The sequence below is a fragment of the Ascaphus truei genome, chromosome 17 (genome assembly GCF_040206685.1).
Source record: "Ascaphus truei isolate aAscTru1 chromosome 17, aAscTru1.hap1, whole genome shotgun sequence".
NCBI classification, from domain to species: Eukaryota; Metazoa; Chordata; class Amphibia; order Anura; family Ascaphidae; genus Ascaphus; species Ascaphus truei.
This window is the reverse complement of record NC_134499.1, coordinates 43,036,710-43,058,087: the sequence shown is the minus strand read 5'-3', so window position 1 is coordinate 43,058,087 and position 21,378 is coordinate 43,036,710. Positions and strand designations below refer to the sequence as shown.

The 21,378-nt window shown below is 48.6% G+C and overlaps 1 protein-coding gene across 1 annotated transcript in view; it reads right to left on the bottom strand.

Annotated features, from left to right (window-relative positions):
* Positions 1-1,114: 1,114 nt before the first annotated feature.
* ISY1 (ISY1 spliceosome associated protein) overlaps positions 1,115-21,378 on the bottom strand; it is a 32,480-nt gene continuing 12,216 nt past the window's right edge. The window contains exons 8-11 of the mRNA XM_075574970.1: positions 14,299-14,421; positions 11,348-11,466; positions 6,402-6,488; positions 1,115-1,288 (exon numbers count right to left, since the gene is read on the bottom strand). Of these exons, the coding sequence (XP_075431085.1) occupies positions 1,181-1,288; positions 6,402-6,488; positions 11,348-11,466; positions 14,299-14,421 (437 nt within the window). The 3' untranslated portion in view covers positions 1,115-1,180. The remainder of the gene's footprint in view (positions 1,289-6,401; positions 6,489-11,347; positions 11,467-14,298; positions 14,422-21,378) is intronic.

The window sequence follows — 21,378 nt, the reverse complement described above, 5'->3', positions numbered from 1 at the left end:
TGCGTGAGAACGAGAGGTAACTCTCACTGTATTACTGCCTGTAACACGTTATAACTCTGTGCCCAGGACATGCGTGAGAACGAGGGGTAACTCTCACTGTATTACTGCCTGTAACACATGTTATAACTCTGTGCCCAGGACATGCGTGAGAACGAGAGGTAACTCTCACTGTATTACTTCCTGTAACACGTTATTACTCTGTGCCGAGGACACGCGTGAGAGCGAGAGGTAACTCTCACTGTATTACTGCCTGTAACACATGTTATAACTCTGTGCCCAGGACATGCGTGAGAACGAGAGGTAACTCTCACTGTATTACTGCCTGTAACACGTTATAACTCTGTGCCCAGGAAATGCGTGAGAACGAGAGGTAACTCTCACTGTATTACTGCCTGTAACACATGTTATAACTCTGTGCCCAGGACATGCGTGAGAAGGAGAGGTAACTCTCACTGTATTACTGCCTGTAACACATGTTATAACTCTGTGCCCAGGACATGCGTGAGAACGAGAGGTAACTCTCACTGTATTATTTCCTGTAACACGTTATAACTCTGTGCCCAGGACATGCGTGAGAACGAGAGGTAACTCTCACTGTATTACTTCCTGGTAAAATATATTTATAAATAAATAAAACATTTTTTTAAACATAATTAGAAAAGGGCATAGTGTAAAAAAAAATGCAGTACGTTATCTAATACTACACAACAGACTTTTAAAATACAGGATTTTGAATTAAATGTTGCTTTAAGTTGTATTTGGTGTTCATCTAAGACATTTACCTCTTTAACAAAGAATTTTATATACGTCATGATTCCAGAGAAACGATTGTGAAAGTTAGTTTTATCTTGTTTCTACTTTTTATGCAGAGAAGTAGGGTGACATAATATGGGTTTTGTTTTTATTCACGTTGGTGCCGTTAGCGCTGGAGAGGATTATATTTTATAAACTTAGATAATTGGTTAATGGAAAATTAAATACCAGAACAATGTGAAACCAGTTACTGACTGTTAAAAATACACAATATTGTTTTCATAAAGAAGTTGAATAAATAGAAGAATTAACACAATAGAAAAACGGTCTATATTTTTTCAGGGAATTTTCTGCTGTACAAATGTAACAAAAAGGGACAAAATTTACAAAAAACATCTTCAATTTCTTTTTTTTACATGTTTAGATGTTATATCCCTAAAAGTCGTTTTGCGTCTTCGCTTTGCGCCATCAGAGCTTCACTTGCGTATTTCTGCAAAAGCTCCATTTTCTTCCTCCGGACCAGAGCTTCCTCAATCTGCAAGGGACACGGAAAACCAGAGTAAAAATAAATATATTGGGGAGCTCACATGGAAATAAAACCATGAACCCCACACCTACAAGCATTTTTCAGTCTTTTTAAAGTTAGTTTGTAAACATAGTGAGGGGAGACTTGGGGGTCCGATTCCTTCAAGCGAATTAATTCCCTTTGTCTGATCCTGCTTAGATGTACAGCACATTCTCCACAGCCGGAGCCACTGAGCCACGGAGCCACGGAGCCACGGAGCCACTCCTGCTGTCCCCTCTCCCTTATCTTTATGGCTCTGATAACATGGTGGGCTAAAGAAACACAATTTGCAAATAGGTTCCAGAGAAGCAAAAAGGAGCCAAATCTTTGTTTTTAACATGGTTAGATGGCTACGTGAGATTGCAACGTTAAATTTGGGTTCTTACTTCAAAGACTAGCTAATTTCTACTTAAACACTGCAGACAAATTAAAATATATTAACTACACCTAAGCAAAACATTCCGCATTAATGTAATCAGTCACTAAACTCTAAAAAATGCAGCCACCTAGGGGGGTTTTAAAATAATATATATTTGTGGTTAAAAGTTCTACTTTAAATTTAAAGTGAAACATTTGTTTCAGGTTTATAATTTCTAAATCATGCGGTCAATGTCAGCATGATAATTTAAACATTATAATACGTTACAACATACTAAGAGTTGCAACATATCCAAGCTAAAAAGAAGCTGGTGTTGTCTCCGTATATTACCTAATCATTGTTACAGGCGTGGGAGCGTGACAAGAGCCACGTAGCTGTGTGCAGACCCACTTAGGCCACGGAAATAGGACCTTTTTAGTGGTTAGATTCTTAGACGCTTACAATTTATTTTTCTATCACTTTTTCAAAATCCTCTTTACTTTTCCTTTTTCAACTTGACGGTAGTTTGGAGTTTGAGAAATGCGGCTAAAATATATATTATATATTTACTGTATTTTATAGGATTCCTGAAAAGCGACACTAGTGTAAATTCCCTTGCAGCTGCTTTATAAAGCCATACATATCACTGCCGTGTATTACCGACACTAGTATGGGCAGTATGTATTGTGGCCCTTATGTTCTCAGCAGTCTTCTGCCGTCAGACATGGCCACTCATGGGCTTGTATGGACTGTATGGAATGTATAATGTCTTCCAGCACCGTGTGTCTGTTCTCTGCTCCCACCAGCAACAAGTGATATACAGAGAGAGAGCGGGGGAGCTAGTTGTGGTGGGGAAGGAGGAAATAAAGAGAATTGGGGGAGGGGTGAAAATTCACCTAGAGAAGCAATGGAAAAGCATGTTTGTTTTCTTGCTGCTTGCATGAGCGTTTGCTCATCTCCACAATTCTTTGGGAGGTGGTAATAAGTTCTTCTGTACCCTACTACACTATGTAGCATGTCCTCACTACACTGCCCCCCGCGGGACCCCACTAGTCACTTCTTCAGGAGTTACTGGAAGAGGAGAATTGTCAGATATACACTGACGTGTTACAGCTCAGATCACGTCATCTGAAGAGAGGGAAATCTTAAAACAAAACCTCTGAACCACTCGCAATATCTTAATAAAAAATAATAATTTCAACACCAAAAAAATAATCAAATCTTGCCTAGATCACCACGACCGCTACAATAATTACTTGGAGGCGAGAACTGGATTTAATGAAACCCATCTACTGTTTTACTGCCACTTCAGACAAATGCGGCTCCTCAATATTGCAGATGATCGGGATTGCGATGGCGTATAGCAGAGGAAAATATTGCACATCCCTGGCGTATAGGTATAGAAACTGGGATTAATGGCGTATAGGTATAGAAACTGGGATTAATGGCGTATAGGTATAGAAACTGTGGGATTAATGGCGTATAGGTATACAAACGGATTAATGTCGTATAGGTATAGAAACTGTGGTATTAATGGCGTATAGGGATACAAACTGTGGGATTAATGGCGTATAGAGATACAAACTGTGGGATTAATGGCGTATAGGGATACAAACTGTGGGATTAATGGCGTATAGGTATAGAAACTGTGGGATTCATGGCGTATAGGTATAGAAACTGTGGGATTCATGGCGTATAGGTATAGAAACTGTGGGATTCATGGCGTATAGGTATAGAAACTGTGGGATTAATGGCGTATAGGGATACAAACTGTGGGATTAATGGCGTATAGGTATAGAAACTGTGGGATTCATGGCGTATAGGTATAGAAACTGTGGGATTCATGGCGTATAGGTATAGAAACTGGGATTAATGGCGTATAGGGATACAAACTGTGGGATTAATGGCGTATAGGTATAGAAATTGTGGGATTAATGGCGTATAGGGATACAAACTGTGGGATTAATGGTGTATAGGTATACAAACTGTGGGATTAATGGTGTATAGGGATACAAACTGTGGGATTAATGGCGTATAGGGATACAAACTGTGGGATTAATGGCGTATAGAGATACAAACTGTGGGATTAATGGCGTATAGGGATACAAACTGTGGGATTAATGGCGTATAGGGATACAAACTGTGGGATTAATGGCGTATAGGGATACAAACTGTGGGATTAATGGCGTATAGGGATACAAACTGTGGGATTCATGGCGTATAGGGATACAAACTGTGGCATTAATGGCGTATAGGGATACAAACTGTGGGATTAATGGCGTATAGGGATACAAACTGTGGGATTAATGGCGTATAGGGATACAAACTGTGGGATTAATGGCGTATAGGGATACAAACTGTGGGATTAATGGCGTATAGGTATACAAACTGTGGGATTAATGGCGTATAGGGATACAAACTGTGGGATTAATGGCGTATAGGTATAGAAATTGGGGGTTAAAGCACGGGCAAGTCACTTAGAAGAGGCTGGTTCCGGACCACAGCATTACCTCGGAAACCTTGCGCAAGTCGCTACGTCTCCGTGACAAATGCATTAAAAAAAACTGTTACACGCTTTATGGCTGAAAACCATTGTATTATTTCTGATCAGTGAAATTCTACCATATGCTGCGTTATTGATATTAGCACAGACATTGAATACAGTTTATTTTTAGCTCAAAGAATTTCTTGAAACTATGAAGAAAGGAACAAAGGGTTTTACAGCCTTCAATTAAAATCCCGATTTTCACAGACACGACCATATTATGCCCTGTTCTCGTCTCGTGTTTCAGGCATTTACAAGGTTTTAAGCACAGTAATCCAATTGTATTTATGTCTTTGTTTATATAGCGCCATTAATGTACATAGCCCTTCACAGTAGTAATACATGTGATAATCAAATAAATAACAGGTCATGGGAATAAGTGCTTTAGACATAAAAGTAACATTAAGGAAGAGGAGTCCCTGCCCCGAGGAGCTTACAGTCTAATTGGTAGGTAGGGAGAACGTACAGAGACAGGAGGGGGGAGTTCTGGTAAGTGCGTCTGCAGGGGGCCAAGCTTTATGTATCAGGTGTTCAGAATATCCACAGTGCTATTCATATGCTTCTTTAAGCAGGTGTGTCTTAATATTTACTTGGCAAAAGCCTTTATTAGCCACAAAATGAAACTAAAAACTGCAGAGATCTTTGCTCGACTGGTTCAAAGGTTACTTTATAGTAAAACAAACATTTTCCGGAGCAGTCAAAATGTCAATATGATCTATTAGCGTTATTTCATGCCAAGGAGTTTGGGCCAAACATACCGGTACCAGCATTGTGTTGGAAACGGAGAGCTGGCAACTTGCTTTTCTGCCGGTATCTCAATGTGTAACATACAGGGGTTTCTGTGCGTTTCTACCAGTATCTCAATGTGTAACATACAGGGGTTTCTGTGCGTTTCTACCAGTATCTCAGTGTGTAACATACAGGGGTTTCTGTGCGTTTCTACCGGTATCTCAATGTGTAACATACAGGGGTTTCTGTGCGTTTCTACCGGTATCTCAATGTGTAACATACAGGGGTTTCTGTGCGTTTCTACCGGTATCTCAATGTGTAACATACAGGGGTTTCTGTGTGTTTCTTCCAGTATCTAAATGTGTAACATACAGGGGTTTCTGTGCGTTTCTACCGGTATCTCAATGTGTAACATACAGGGGTTTCTGTGCGTTTCTACCAGTATCTCAATGTGTAACATACAGGGCTTTCTGTGCGTTTCTACCGGTATCTCAATGTGTAACATACAGGGCTTTCTGTGCGTTTCTTCCAGTATCTCAATGTGTAACATACAGGGCTTTCTGTGCGTTTCTACCGGTATCTCAATGTGTAACATACAGGGCTTTCTGTGCGTTTCTACCGGTATCTCAATGTGTAACATACAGGGCTTTCTGTGCGTTTCTTCCAGTATCTCAATGTGTAACATACAGGGGTTTCTGTGCGTTTCTACCGGTATCTCAATGTGTAACATACAGGGGTTTCTGTGCGTTTCTTCCAGTATCTCAATGTGTAACATACAGGGGTTTCTGTGCGTTTCTTCCAGTATCTCAATGTGTAACGCAAATACACACTGTTACTTTAGATTATAAACACAATTACTGAGAGGGGACAGGTCCGCAATCAATGATACGCTGCAGCTGAATTTGCACAAACACTTTCGTACTGCACACCGCATTCTCACCTTTCCTTTTGTATCCACTTATAGAGAACAATAGTTTTGCTTGGTAATTATCAAACGCTTATATGATTTAAGTAGATATACAAAATTAAAATAGAGCTTGAAAATATATGTTCCTGTTTGGAACCAGTACAGATAAAGTAGACTTGACATTTGAAAGCCGACTGCATCTTCTAAAAGTGCACCCGGGTGTTTATAACCAAGTATCACAACATGCAACACATCTGTACCTGTAGCGCAAAACGTGTAACCCAGGGGTGACCAACTCCAATCCTCAAGGGCCATCAACAGGTCAGGTTTTCAGGATATCCCTGCTTCAGCACAGGTCAGTCAATGACAGCCACTGATTGAGACACCTGTGCTAAATCAGGGATATCTTGAAAACCTGACCTGTTGGTGGCCCTTGAGGACTCCTGGACTGTAAACTAAAAGGTTGCAGGCAATATGCAAGTTTCGTGCTTTTCCCAGAACGGAAAGGGCGCAGGTATCCGGAATTCTCTTTGCAACTCCTTACCTCTTTCTGGGATGGAACCGGAACATGAGCAATAAACGTCTGCTGTCCCTCCTCTCCCTCCATGTCATTGTCACCGTCTTCTCCAGACTACAAACGACAAGAGATCAGAATTGGTAATCCATTTAATGGACAATGTGTGGGACCCACAGCTGCTAAGCAACGTACTACTAATGGACGTCAAACTGTTATCTGGGCCCCTGTGCTTCTAAAGCAAACCCGGGAAAGTTCCCACATATTAATGCAAGAGCTATTTTCCCTGGTCCTCACTATTTAGTGAGCAAAGCTGTAATACAGTATGTTAATTTGTAGGAAAATCTTCACAGATGTTTGTAAAATAAAAGTCTGAAAGGGTCAAGTGCAGCTCATCCCACGATCTGTTTCCTCAAATATCAGCAAATGGGAATACAATAAACTAACCAAGTTCCAAGGATATTAGGATAACATATTATTGCCTAACATATGTAACCAATGGGCGTTTGTGTTCTTGTATGCACATTGCTAAAATGTCCATGTTGGTATGTCAAGAGGCATCAGAATCTGCAAAACAGTCTTAGGACTAAGGAAATATGGGTTAATGAAAAGCAAATCAATTTTTTCCAAATACAAAACTGCTTTGTGATGGGACAACAGCTGCATTTCAATAAATAAACATTGCGTAGCCTCTTTCTGGCCAATGCACTACTGCTATGACCATTGGTCACTCATGTTACACGTTGTCCTCATCACTGTCCAGTCACACTCTTCCCCAAAGTCACACTACCTGTATCACGCTCCTCTGTAATACACTCTGTTATCTTATCTATACCACGGGTTAACCAGCTTGTTCTCATTCTCCAAATACATTGATCATGGCCGCTCTCATTCCATATGCTCAGATGCGGTTTCTTCATGCTGGGGAATCTCTGTACCCGATGAGCGGACATCAGAACCAACAAGCAGAAGCAGCTACACAACAAATAGCACAGGAGTCTGGTACTAAAACCACCCCCTCCTCCATCACTCAGTTCTAGATCCCAGCGCTCTTTTCTTGCAGACATAACCCCTCTACTAACCCAACGCACTCTCAATGTCTGCGCCTACTTATCAGTAACTCACAATACGCCATCAATCTGGAAGTTCCCGAATATGAAAGTGGAAACAGCAGCGGACAGCGGGAGCAGAACAAATGGCCCAAACCTCTCAATGGGCATAAGGGGAATCAGAGTGGGAAGAAACTTTATGTATGCAATTTCTGTAACTAGACTACCAGGACCTAGAATGGTGAATTGCCAATTTGAACTAAAAATTAGATCTTTTATTGGTAATGCCCAACTAGTCCTATCCATTGGGTTATCTGTACACTTCCTGTGACCTTAGCTAATGAGTGCAAGTAATTACTTACAGTCCGGCAAGAATTCCATCCAATATACAATACTGTATGTTCTTTCCAATGTTTCATTAATTGACAGGAAACAGCCTGCCTTCTATCACGTTACCATCACTAAATATGAAACTTTATTCTTATAATATCTCTCTGATAAGAGGCATCATTATCTGTAACTATATCATATTTAATGACCTGCCCAATGCCGCAGCATTTCATTCATAATGAGCATTGCGCACAAATGCATTAAAGTTCAGTTCACGTTGGGGCAATATGTCCCCAACCCACCCGGCTCCTCTTCTCCCTGCGGTTCTGGAAGCCCAGCCCGTGATTCTCTCTTTGTGGCTCTGTAGTGCAGCCCGAGGCATGGCCTCCGCCTCCTGCAGCTGCTGTTTTACCTGCACATGTGCCCTCAGTATGATCCTGGAGTGGGGAATGTGAATACATTTACCTTCAGTGTCTCGGACTGCCAGGACTTTATCTATATTACCCGGTTCCTGCATCTGATTTATAATCTCACTTTCGGGAAGGATCTTCGGCCATTGACAGAAGGTTTCTAGAAAGGATGGGGTATGCTTTCCCTCACCTTGTTGTTCATTTACACCTTGCTTTCTGTTACCAGTATAACTACAATTGTAAATGTAGCGTGAACATGTCAGCCGGTTAAAACGCTCCCTAAATCCCTCCGCCCCGAGCTTTATTCAGGGAGGCCGCGCGTCTGCAAATGTCCATACAGCGAAGCTTCAGCTATTGTGCGCGGCACCTCAAGCGGATCGTCACGGAGTTTCAAAATGTCGCAGAGACGGCCCGGCTCCGAGGACACTGCGCCCCCCTAATGTCCGGTCACAGAGACCGCCCAGCTGTGAGGACACTGCGCCCCCTAATGTCCGGTCGCAGAGACCGCGCGGCTGTGAGGACACTGCGCCCCCTAATGTCCGGTCGCAGAGACCGCCCGGCTGTGAGGACACTGCGCCCCCTAATGTCCGGTCGCAGAGACCGCCCGGCTGTGAGGACACTGCGCACCCCTAATGTCCAGGCGCAGAGACCGCCCAGCTGTGAGGACACTGCGCCCCCTAATGTCCGGTCGCAGAGACCGCCCGGCTGTGAGGACACTGCGCCCCCTAATGTCCGGTCGCAGAGACTGCCCGGCTGTGAGGACACTGCGCACCCCTAATGTCCAGGCGCAGAGACCGCCCAGCTGTGAGGACACTGCGCCCCCTAATGTCCGGTCGCAGAGACCGCCCGGCTGTGAGGACACTGCGCCCCCTAATGTCCGGTCGCAGAGACCGCCCGGCTGTGAGGACACTGCGCCCCCTAATGTCCGGTCGCAGAGACCGCGCGGCTGTGAGGACACTGCGCCCCCTAATGTCCGGTCGCAGAGACCGCCCAGCTGTGAGGACACTGCGCCCCCTAATGTCCGGTCGCAGAGACTGCCCGGCTGTGAGGACACTGCGCACCCCTAATGTCCAGGCGCAGAGACCGCCCGGCTGTGAGGACACTGCGCCCCCTAATGTCCGGTCGCAGAGACCGCGCGGCTGTGAGGACACTGCGCCCCCTAATGTCCGGTCGCAGAGACCGCCCAGCTGTGAGGACACTGCGCCCCCTAATGTCCGGTCGCAGAGACCGCGCGGCTGTGAGGACACTGCGCACCCCTAATGTCCGGTCGCAGAGACTGCCCGGCTGTGAGGACACTGCGCACCCCTAATGTCCAGGCGCAGAGACCGCGCGGCTGTGAGGACACTGCGCCCCCTAATGTCCGGTCGCAGAGACCGCCCAGCTGTGAGGACACTGCGCCCCCTAATGTCCGGTCGCAGAGACCGCGCGGCTGTGAGGACACTGTGCCCCCTAATGTCCGGTCGCAGAGACCGCCCGGCTGTGAGGACACAGCGCCCCCTAATGTCCGGTCGCAGAGACCGCGCGGCTGTGAGGACACTGCAGCCCCCTAATGTCCGGTCGCAGAGACCGCCCGGCTCCGAGGACACTGCGCCCCCTAATGTCCGATCGCAGAGACCGCGCGGCTGTGAGGACACTGCGCCCCCCTAATGTCCGGTCGCAGAAACCGCGCGGCTGTGAGGACACTGCGCCCCCCTAATGTCCGGTCGCAGAGACCGCGCGGCTGTGAGGACACTGCGCCCCCTAATGTCCGGTCGCAGAGACCGCCCGGCTGTGAGGACACTGCAGCCCCCTAATGTCCGGTCGCAGATACATGCTCCGTGGGACCCCACGGTTTTAATACTATGCCGTGTTACTTTCCGGTTCTCTCCGTATTACGCTCCGTGAGACTTTACGGTTTTGACGCTATGCCGTGTTACACCACGGTTCTGATACTATGCCATGTGAGGCGCCGTAGAACTTTCCGGTTCTGACGCTATGCCGTGTTATGCTCTGTGGGATGCCACGGTTCTGATGCTATGCCGTGTTATGCTCTGTGGGATGCCACGGTTCTGATGCTATGCCGTGTTATGCTTTTTGGGCCGCCACGGGTCTGATGCTATGCTGTGTTACGCTCCGTGGGACGCCACGGTTCTGATGCTATGCTGTGTTACGCTCCGTGGGTCGCCACGGTTCTGATGCTATGCTGTGTTACGCTCCGTGGGACGCCACGGTTCGGATTCTATGCTGTGTTATGCTCCGTGGGATGCCACGGTTCTGATGCTATGCTGTGTTACACTCCGTGGGATGCCACGGTTCTGATGCTATGCTGTGTTACGCTCCGTGGGATGCCACGGTTCTGATGCTATGCCGTGTTATGCTTTTTGGGCCGCCACGGGTCTGATGCTATGCTGTGTTACGCTCCGTGGGACGCCACGGTTCTGATGCTATGCTGTGTTATGCTCCGTGGGACGCCACGGTTCTGATGCTATGCTGTGTTACGCTCCGTGGGATGCCACGGTTCTGATGCTATGCTGTGTTACCCTCCGTGGGATGCCACGGTTCTGATTCCATGCTGTGTTACGCTCCGTGGGATGCCACGGTTCTGATGCTATGCTGTGTTACGCTCCGTGGGACGCCACGGGTCTGATGCTATGCTGTGTTATGCTCCGTGGGACGCCACGGTTCTGATGCTATGCCGTTTTACGCTCTGTGGGACGCCACAGTTCTGATGCTATGCTGTGTTACGCTCCGTGGGATGCCACGGTTCTGATGCTATGCTGTGTTACGCTCCGTGGGATGCCACGGTTCTGATGCTATGCTGTGTTACGCTCCGTGGGACGCCACGGTTCTGATGCTATGCTGTGTTACGCTCTGTGGGACGCCACGGTTCTGATGCTTTGCCATACGCTCCGTGGGACGCCACGGGTCTGATGCTATGCCATGTTACGCTCCGTGGGACGCCACGGTTCTGGGGAGACATTGCGGCTCTCGTTTAGTCCCCACAGTGAGACCCGACCTTGCGGCCTTTTCTTGGCTAGGGGACAAAACCCTCCATCCCTTATGAGTCAGGGGTTCCCGGGGGGCGCGGGGGGGACGCACAGATACCAAAGAGCCCCTCAGTGAAAGCCCCCAGGGCAGGTTAAACCCCCAACCACGCAAAAAATAAAGTCCGCTGCATGGACTGCCGCTGTAAGCAAAGTCTTCCTACCTCATCATCCTGCACGGCGTAGATGTTATCCTCCTCCTGCTCCTCCTCTTCGTTCTTGTCGCCAGTTGCGAGACGCTCCTCCTTCTCTATTTTCCATTTCTCCACGGCCTCTGAAACGGCTAGATGAGAAATGCAGGCGCGGTGAGCGTAGATCGGAAGGACGCAAGAGAAAATAACGGGCTAAATTTCCACGAAAGAAAAGAAGAAGATGCCAGAATTGCGCGGATCGTGAGGCGCTACAAAGTTAATTCAGTTAATAAATAAAAAAAGCCGGTTACATAGTAAATGCAAAGAAGAAACAATCTGTGAGGTTTGAAAGATTTGTAAATTATAACTGAATTAAGAACTCAGTCCTACAAGGAATTACTTTGTCTGCAGGAACAATATGACTAATAGAATACATGTGAACACACTACAAAGAAACACACACGGGAGGTGCAATAAAGATGTCATATAATCGTCTCTAAAACCGTTATACTATACTATACCTTCTTCCCCTGGTTAAGCAAATAAAAATATCATTTGTGAGCACATTCACATGTCTGACGTGTGATCCCGCTCATCACCATTCTCTTAGCATACGTTTCCACTGCAGCAAGGGATTCTGGGTAATAAAGGACTTCAATTTAATCCTAAAAATACCTGTGTGTGAATCTTCAGTTTTGCTTCTGTTCTCCTTTGGGGAAGTCCCAGGGGGGCTGAGAAAATCTCTGTAGGAACTTGGGTGCCACCCCTGGCCCTTGTGCAAAAGGTTGGGGGTCATCTGCTTTGGAACTAATGAAACTCTACCAAATCCATCAGATACTTTATATTTTGTGCTAATTGATATTTGTTTTACATTCTTGACCGAAATTAAAAAACTTTGTATATACATACACAATTATATATGCATATCTACAATAACAAAGGGATAGGCAAACCAAAAATTAGCAAATGTCTTATTGGCACAACGTTTTGGCGCCCGTTCTGGAGTCTTTATCAAGAGCAGAGGGAGCCCAAACGTTGGGCAAATAACAGAAATGTTTTACATATTTTTGGTGCGCAGATCCGTTTGTTACTTTTGTACAGAACCTTCATGGGTTCTCTGATAGCAGCACCCTCTCCAGTACTCTGGCTTATACTAGTTATGTGTGTGCACACACACACACACACACAAACACACACACACACACACAACAAATCTTAAAAGATGTGGAGAATGTGTTACACGACAGTGTGGGAGAGCGTGTGTGTGTTACACGACAGTGGTTTTGCTTTATTAAAACTTTAACAAAATGCTGCTAAGTGGGACTGAACCGTAAATACCTATTTCAAGAAGACTAGAACAATAGTGTAAAGAATTCCCAGCAGCCTTAAAATAAAGCGAAATACAGGATCTGTGCATTTGTCCCCTATAATAAAGCCACATACAGGATCTGCGCATTTGTCCCCTATAATAAAGCCACATACAGGATCTGTGCATTTGTCCCCTATAATAAAGCCACATACAGGATCTGTGCATTTGTCCCCTATGAGAAATATATAAGTAAGCAAATAGGTTCTGTATTCAGCAACTAAAGTTCCAATCATCTTAATTCTCGTTACATTTTTTGCAGCCCAGTTATTAAAAGCCAGTTTCGTGCACATGTATGCGCGTACACACACACACACACACACACACACACACACACACACACACACACACACACACACACACACACACACACACACACACACACTTTAAAAATGCCCAAGCAATGTAACTGAATCCTTATAGCACATGCTGTACCTTACATATTGTAAGAGAAAGCAGCTGTCCCCGTGTGTTTGCAAACCTTCCAATACGCCAACAAGTCGCACGTGGTTTCTTCACGCCCTTTAGTTATTGATCAGAATCGTTCTAATATCTGGAGAGATTGGTGCTCCAGCTACGGTTCTGATTGAGAGTAACATTTGTATGCAGCTGTTGAGCCAAGTCCTTTAAAATCCTTGATAATCTGTTTCAGCGAGTCGAATCCTTCATTCAATATTGGTGTCATGGTTTGTGTGACTATCTTAACTCTACCTTCTGCAGACACATGTTTCCCGTGGTGCGACCTCTGCCACGTTTCCTGCGTCGCTGCGTTCCCCAGGCCTGTCCTCTCTTGCTTTGGCAGGATGTCTGCGCTCATAGTTAGATATTTTTCCATAAACTGGCTCATTGAGGCAATACCGAGCGTTTTGTTATAACGGCAGGCGAATTGTAGAGCTGTAGTTTGTCTTGGGGGAGTTAAGGGGGGTAAGAAAAAGCGACACTCATGGAGCTCTAAGTGGGCGCTTTTAATAAGTGATTTGACATTAGGTTTTTATAGGAAAGGTTAGGTAGTAGTAATGCAGAGGTGGCACAAATCTTTTTCTATAAGATAGTTGCATGGAACAGAGTATTTCACTTGGTGGAACCAAGAGGGTCTCAGGACAGAGACTCCCGTCAGTATCACTGTATAACAGATAAACTCTTTGATAAAGCCCCCGCTACGGTGTGAAACGCGTCAGTGTTTCTTCACGGGCATTGTGTGTTAATACATTTATATTTTTTTTACTTTTGATCCTGCCTCCAGTTCTCTTTGATTATTGCTGTGCTCCATGTTACTCTTTTTCTATTGTTCATTGTATAACTAGTTTGACATACCCACTCATAATAAAATCCACCGCTGGGATCGCAAGGGTCGGGGTATAATATGCATGTCCTTCTTGCAAAAGGCATCAGACACCGACACCCTCAGCAGTTTTCTTAAAACTCTGCTCAGCCTTTAGAACAGAACCACCGCTCCAAACTACAATTTCTTCCCAATACAATAAGACCTGTTTTAAGCCACTGAGAAATCAGACCTCTTACGAAACAACCAGCTCATCAATACATTATCAAAGACCAGGTGAATCCGGGCTGAACAACACACACAGCATACGGGATGTGCTTTACCGGAAAAAAATACCTTTTTTCTCATGTTCCTGCTCCAAAGGCACTAGTACTCCGTCATCCTCATCCCTATAACCGTAATATTCTGCATCAATAGCCTTCATCAGCTCAGCGCGCGTCTTACGGGGAGGAGGCTGGGCTGGGAAAGAAAATGGATGCTCACATTTAACAACCAAAAACATAATGTGTGTGTGTGTGTGTGTGTGTGCGCATGAGGGTTTGTTAAAGCATCACAAGAGGCTATTTAAATATATTTCAAATCAAGACTTATCTTTAACAGAGATGAAATCATTATTTGTAACCTGCTCAGCGGGTGAATGTGCCGCTCGGTGTTTCACATTCACCATTAGAAATCATTCAAGCAATGATTAAAAGTCACGCACCATTTATTTTTATTCTGAGCTACTCACATGGTCCAGCTATGTTCTGCACACCCACGTCACCAACAGCACCTGCACACGTGAGCCCCAAAGCATTCTGCACGCCTACGTCACAGCCAGCACATGCACACGTGAGCCCCAAAGCATTCTGCACGCCTACGTCACAGCCAGCACATGCACGTGAGCCACAAAGCCTTCTGCACGCCTACGTCACAGCCAGCACATGCACACGTGAGCCACAAAGCCTTCTGCACGCCTACGTCACAGCCAGCACATGCACACGTGAGCCACAAAGCCTTCTGCACGCCTACGTCACAGCCAGCACATGCACACGTGAGCCACAAAGCCTTCTGCACGCCTACGTCACAGCCAGCACATGCACACGTGAGCCACAAAGCATTCTGCACGCCTACGTCACAGCCAGCACATGCACACGTGAGCCCCAAAGCCTTCTGCACGCCTACGTCACAGCCAGCACGTGCACACGTGAGCCACAAAGCATTCTGCACGCCTACGTCACTGCCAGCACATGCACACGTGAGCCCCGAAGCATTCTACACGCCCACGTCACCAACAGCACATGCACACGTGAGCCCCGAAGCCTTCTGCACGCCTACGTCACTGCCAGCACATGCACACGTGAGCCCCGAAGCATTCTACACGCCCACGTCACCAACAGCACATGCACATGTGAGCCCCGAAGCCTTCTGCACGCCTACGTCACCAGCAGCACATGCACACGTGAGCCCCGAAGCCTTCTGCACGCCTACGTCACCAGCAGCACATGCACACGTGAGCCACAAAGCATTCTGCACGCCTACGTCACAGCCAGCACATGCACACGTGAGCCCCGAAGCCTTCTTCACGCCTACGTCACAGCCAGCACATGCACGTGAGCCCCGAAGCCTTCTTCACGCGTATGTCTAGTTCAGTATATGTATAAAAACTAAATAAATACTGAGGCACATATTACTGCTTTTACAGAAGTTGCTCCCGAGGAGCCAGCGGCGAAATGAATGAGGCCGTCAAACATGGCAAAACCCATGCGCGGTTAACCCCTTAAGAGCTGCAGACGGCCCAGCAGTGTGCATGGGTCATCTGGGATTCCCTTAGAGTTAGGATTACTACCCAACGTGCTGTCAGTCATGTGCAACGCTCCATGCGATCACAAGGGAGCACAATTACACGTTTGTTTCATGAAAGAAACACTCAGCGTTACATCAAGCGATCTGATACACTGCGGAATGTTTACATCAAACAAAATTAAATAGAACGCATAATTATAATTCACTTATCCATTTGCCTCAAGTTACATCAACTCTCCTTCCTGTCCCTGTTACTACGCTCATGTGATAATGTAATGTGTATGTGCCGATTGTTCACTTTATACTACATTAAATGTAGAGTAAATGATATATTTCACCTGACACTTTTGCAGGAATCACGACACATGCCCTGAAGTTCCCCGGTAGTAACTGGAATATACAGTATGCCCCTTCTGTCCCCTCATTGTAAACCAGGCTAAATCCTCATTTCCCCCACTCTGGCTTTGGACTTGTCTGATTGCGGCACTTTCAGTCTCTTTGCAAACATCGCTGCGTATTTGATGAAATCCTGATTTCTATTTTAGCGTTAAAAAAATCAATATTTTCCTTGAAAACAATATATTTGTCCTGTTACATACAGGAAAAATAACTTTACACCTCTGCTAATGATTATGCCCCCCCCCCCTCTTTTCCCCTTGTTTTACTGTGTCCACTATTATTTAGCTGTCGCTTTATTATGAGATGTCAAGGAGGATCCCAACAACTTGGCTATTCATTACATATGTATCCGTGTGTCCGGACCGTGCATGTTCATTACATATGTACCCGTGGGGACGGACCGTGCATGTTCATTACATATGTACCCGTGTGTCCGGACCGTGCATGTTCATTACATATGTATCCGTGTGTCCGGACCGTGCATGTTCATTACATATGTACCCGTGTGTCCGGACCGTGCATGTTCATTACATATGTATCTGTGTGTCCGGACCGTGCGTGTTCATTACATATGTATCCGTGTGTCCGGACCGTGCGTGTTCATTACATATGTATCCGTGTGTCCGGACCGTGCATGTTCATTACATATGTATCTGTGTGTCCGGACCGTGCGTGTTCATTACATATGTATCCGTGTGTCCGGACCGTGCGTGTTCATTACATATGTATCCGTGTGTCCGGGCCGTGCATGTTCATTACATATGTATCCGTGTGTCCGGACCGTGCGTGTTCATTACATATGTATCCGTGTGTCCGGACCGTGCGTGTTCATTACATATGTATCCGTGTGTCCGGACCGTGCATGTTCATTACATATGTATCCGTGTGTCCGGACCGTGCGTGTTCATTACATATGTATCCGTGTGTCCGGACCGTGCATGTTCATTACATATGTATCCGTGTGTCCGGACCGTGCATGTTCATTACATATGTATCCGTGTGTCCGGACCGTGCATGTTCATTACATATGTATCCGTGTGTCCGGACCGTGCATGTTCATTACATATGTATCCATGTGTCCGGACCGTGCATGTTCATTACATATGTATCCGTGTGTCCGGACCGTGCGTGTTCATTACATATGTACCCGTGTGTCCGGACCGTGCGTGTTCATTACATATGTATCCGTGTGTCCGGACCGTGCATGTTCATTACATATGTATCCGTGTGTGCGGACCGTGCATGTTCATTACATATGTATCCGTGTGTGCGGACCGTGCGTGTTCATTACATATGTATCCGTGTGTCCGGACCGTGCGTGTTCATTACATATGTACCCGTGGGGCCGGACCGTGCGTGTTCATTACATATGTATCCGTGTGTCCGGACCGTGCGTGTTCATTACATATGTATCTGTGTGTCCGGACCGTGCGTGTTCATTACATATGTATCCGTGTGTCCGGACCATGCGTGTTCATTACATATGTATCCGTGTGTCCGGACCGTGCGTGTTCATTACATATGTATCCGTGTGTCCGGACCGTGCGTGTTCATTACATATGTATCTGTGTGTCCGGACCGTGCGTGTTCATTACATATGTATCCGTGTGTCCGGACCATGCGTGTTCATTACATATGTATCCGTGTGTCCGGACCATGCGTGTTCATTACATATGTATCCGTGTGTCCGGACCGTGCGTGTTCATTACATATGTACCCGTGTGTCCGGACCGTGCGTGTTCATTACATATGTACCCGTGTGTCCGGACCGTGCGTGTTCATTACATATGTACCCGTGTGTCCGGACCGTGCGTGTTCATTACATATGTACCCGTGTGTCCGGACCGTGCGTGTTCATTACATATGTACCCGTGTGTCCGGACCGTGCGTGTTCATTACATATGTATCCGTGTGTCCGGACCTGTGACCCTCTTGAAAACGGTCAATAAAAAATAAGTTGAAAAAATCCAATAATAATAAAAAACAACAACAATTAAAACATTTTTTTCCCATATCTACAGATCAACAAACCTGCTTCGTTCATACCGCGCCTACCGTACCAGCCCGGTGCTCGGCCACCCTCCCAGCCCGGTGCTCGGCCACCCTCCCAGCCCGGTGCTCGGCCACCCTCCCAGCCCGGTGCTCGGCCACCCTCCCAGCCCGGTGCTCGGCCACCCTCCCAGCCCGGTGCTCGGCCACCCTCCCAGCCCGGTGCTCGGCCACCCTCCCAGCCCGGTGCTCGGCCACCCTCCCAGCCCGGTGCTCGGCCACCCTCCCAGCCCGGTGCTCGGCCACCCTCCCAGCCCGGTGCTCGGCCACCCTCCCAGCCCGGTGCTCGGCCACCCTCCCAGCCCGGTGCTCGGCCACCCTCCCAGCCCGGTGCTCGGCCACCCTCCCAGCCCGGGGCCCAGACACCCTCCCAGCCCGGTGCTCGGCCACCCTCCCAGCCCGGTGCTCGGCCACCCTCCCAGCCCGTGGGCCAGACACCCTCCCAGCCCGTGGGCCAGACACCCTCCCAGCCCGTGGCCCAGACACCCTCCCAGCCCGTGGCCCAGACACCCTCCCAGCCCGTGGCCCAGACACCCTTCCAGCCCGTGGGCCAGACACCCTCCCAGCCCGTGGCCCAGACACCCTCCCAGCCCGTGGCCCAGACACCCTCCCAGCCCGTGGCCCAGACACCCTCCCAGCCCGTGGGCCAGACACCCTCCCAGCCCGTGGGCCAGACACCCTCCCAGCCCGGTTCTCTGCCACCCTCCCAGCCCGTGGCCCAGACACCCCCCCAGCCCGTGGCCCAGACACCCTCCCAGCCCGTGGGCCAGACACCCCCCCAGCCCGTGGCCCAGACACCCTCCCAGCCCGTGGCCCAGACACCCTCCCAGCCCGTGGCCCAGACACCCTCCTAGCCCGTGGCCCAGACACCCTCCTAGCCCGTGGGCCAGACACCCCCCCAGCCGTGGCCCAGACACCCTCCCAGCCCGGTTCTCTGCCACCCTCCCAGCCCGTGGCCCAGACACCCTCCTAGCCCGTGGCCCAGACACCCTCCTAGCCCGTGGCCCAGACACCCCCCCAGCCCGTGGCCCAGACACCCCCCCAGCCCGTGGCCCAGACACCCCCCCAGCCCGTGGCCCAGACACCCCCCCAGCCCGTGGCCCAGACACCCCCCCGGCACACTCTGGTTAAGCTGCAGACAAGGTTTCTGGGCTGTGATATGTAAATGTCCCATCCCGAGATATACACTTTATTTTTTACTCGCCATAATGTGATTTATATATAGTCTATAAAGACAGCTTTGAAGTAAAATAAACAAACAAAGCGGTTTAATAGTGTCAGCTCTAACAGAGCGCGACGCATTGCAGCTTCTTCGGCAGGGAATGGGTTAATTGTGCAGTTCACAAACATTATTTTTTCTAATAGCGGCATTCGAACATAGCAAGCAAAGAGAAACTCGCCGTTGTTCGGAAGATTCAACCGCTCTGAAAGTGAACATTTTACCTCTATGTTTGATGTAAAAAGGAAAGAAAAATGTGGGATGGACAATTTACCTGAAAAATCGTCTTATTACGAAAAACAGTCCAAGTCTCAAAAGCATTTGGTTACCCTGAAAACTTCAACATAAATTATTATTTGGCAATTCCCATTTGGTAACTGCAACACAATGGGAATGTTCCCGAGAGCGTCCCGGTCCCATACCACGCTTTCCCTGGCAAGCAGTGCACCGCCATTTCCTTCCCCGTCGGGGGAGACCTTACCCTGTTCCCTGGCAAGCAGTGCACCGCCATTTCCTTCCCCGTCGGGGGAGACCGTGCCCTGTTCCCTGGCAAGCAGTGCACCGCCATTTCCTTCCCCGTCGGAGGAGACCTTACCCTGTTCCCTGGCAAGCAGTGCACCGCCATTTCCTTCCCCGTCGGAGGAGACCTTACCCTGTTCCCTGGCAAGCAGTGCACCGCCATTTCCTTCCCCGTCGGAGGAGACCTTACCCTGTTCCCTGGCAAGCAGTGCACCGCCATTTCCTTCCCCGTCGGAGACTTTACCCTGTTCCCTGGCAAGCAGTGCACCGCCATTTCCTTCCCTGTCGGGGGAGACCTTACCCTGTTCCCTGGCAAGCAGTGCACCGCCATTTCCTTCCCCGTCGGGGGAGACCGTGCCCTGTTCCCTGGCAAGCAGTGCACCGCCATTTCCTTCCCCGTCGGGGGAGACCGTGCCCTGTTCCCTGGCAAGCAGTGCACCGCCATTTCCTTCCCCGTCGGAGGAGACCTTACCTTGTTCCCTGGCAAGCAGTGCACAGCCATTTCCTTCCCCGTCGGGGGAGACCTTACCCTGTTCCCTGGCAAGCAGTGCACCGCCATTTCCTTACCCGTCGGGGGAGACCTTACCCTGTTCCCTGGCAAGCAGTGCACCGCCATTTCCTTCCCCGTCGGGGGAGACCTTACCCTGTTCCCTGGCAAGCAGTGCACCGCCATTTCCTTCCCCGTCGGGGGAGACCGTGCCCTGTTCCCTGGCAAGCAGTGCACCGCCATTTCCTTCCCCGTCGGAGGAGACCTTACCCTGTTCCCTGGCAAGCAGTGCACCGCCATTTCCTTCCCCGTCGGAGGAGACCTTACCCTGTTCCCTGGCAAGCAGTGCACCGCCATTTCCTTCCCCGTCGGAGGAGACCTTACCCTGTTCCCTGGCAAGCAGTGCACCGCCATTTCCTTCCCCGTCGGAGACTTTACCCTGTTCCCTGGCAAGCAGTGCACCGCCATTTCCTTCCCTGTCGGGGGAGACCTTACCCTGTTCCCTGGCAAGCAGTGCACCGCCATTTCCTTCCCCGTCGGGGGAGACCGTGCCCTGTTCCCTGGCAAGCAGTGCACCGCCATTTCCTTCCCCGTCGGGGGAGACCGTGCCCTGTTCCCTGGCAAGCAGTGCACCGCCATTTCCTTCCCCGTCGGAGGAGACCTTACCTTGTTCCCTGGCAAGCAGTGCACCGCCATTTCCTTCCCCGTCGGAGGAGACCTTACCCTGTTCCCTGGCAAGCAGTGCACCGCCATTTCCTTCCCCGTCGGAGGAGACCTTACCCTGTTCCCTGGCAAGCAGTGCACCGCCATTTCCTTCCCCGTCGGGGGAGACCTTACCCTGTTCCCTGGCAAGCAGTGCACCGCCATTTCCTTCCCCGTCGGAGACCTTACCCTGTTCCCTGGCAAGCAGTGCACAGCCATTTCCTTCCCCGTCGGGGGAGACCTTACCCTGTTCCCT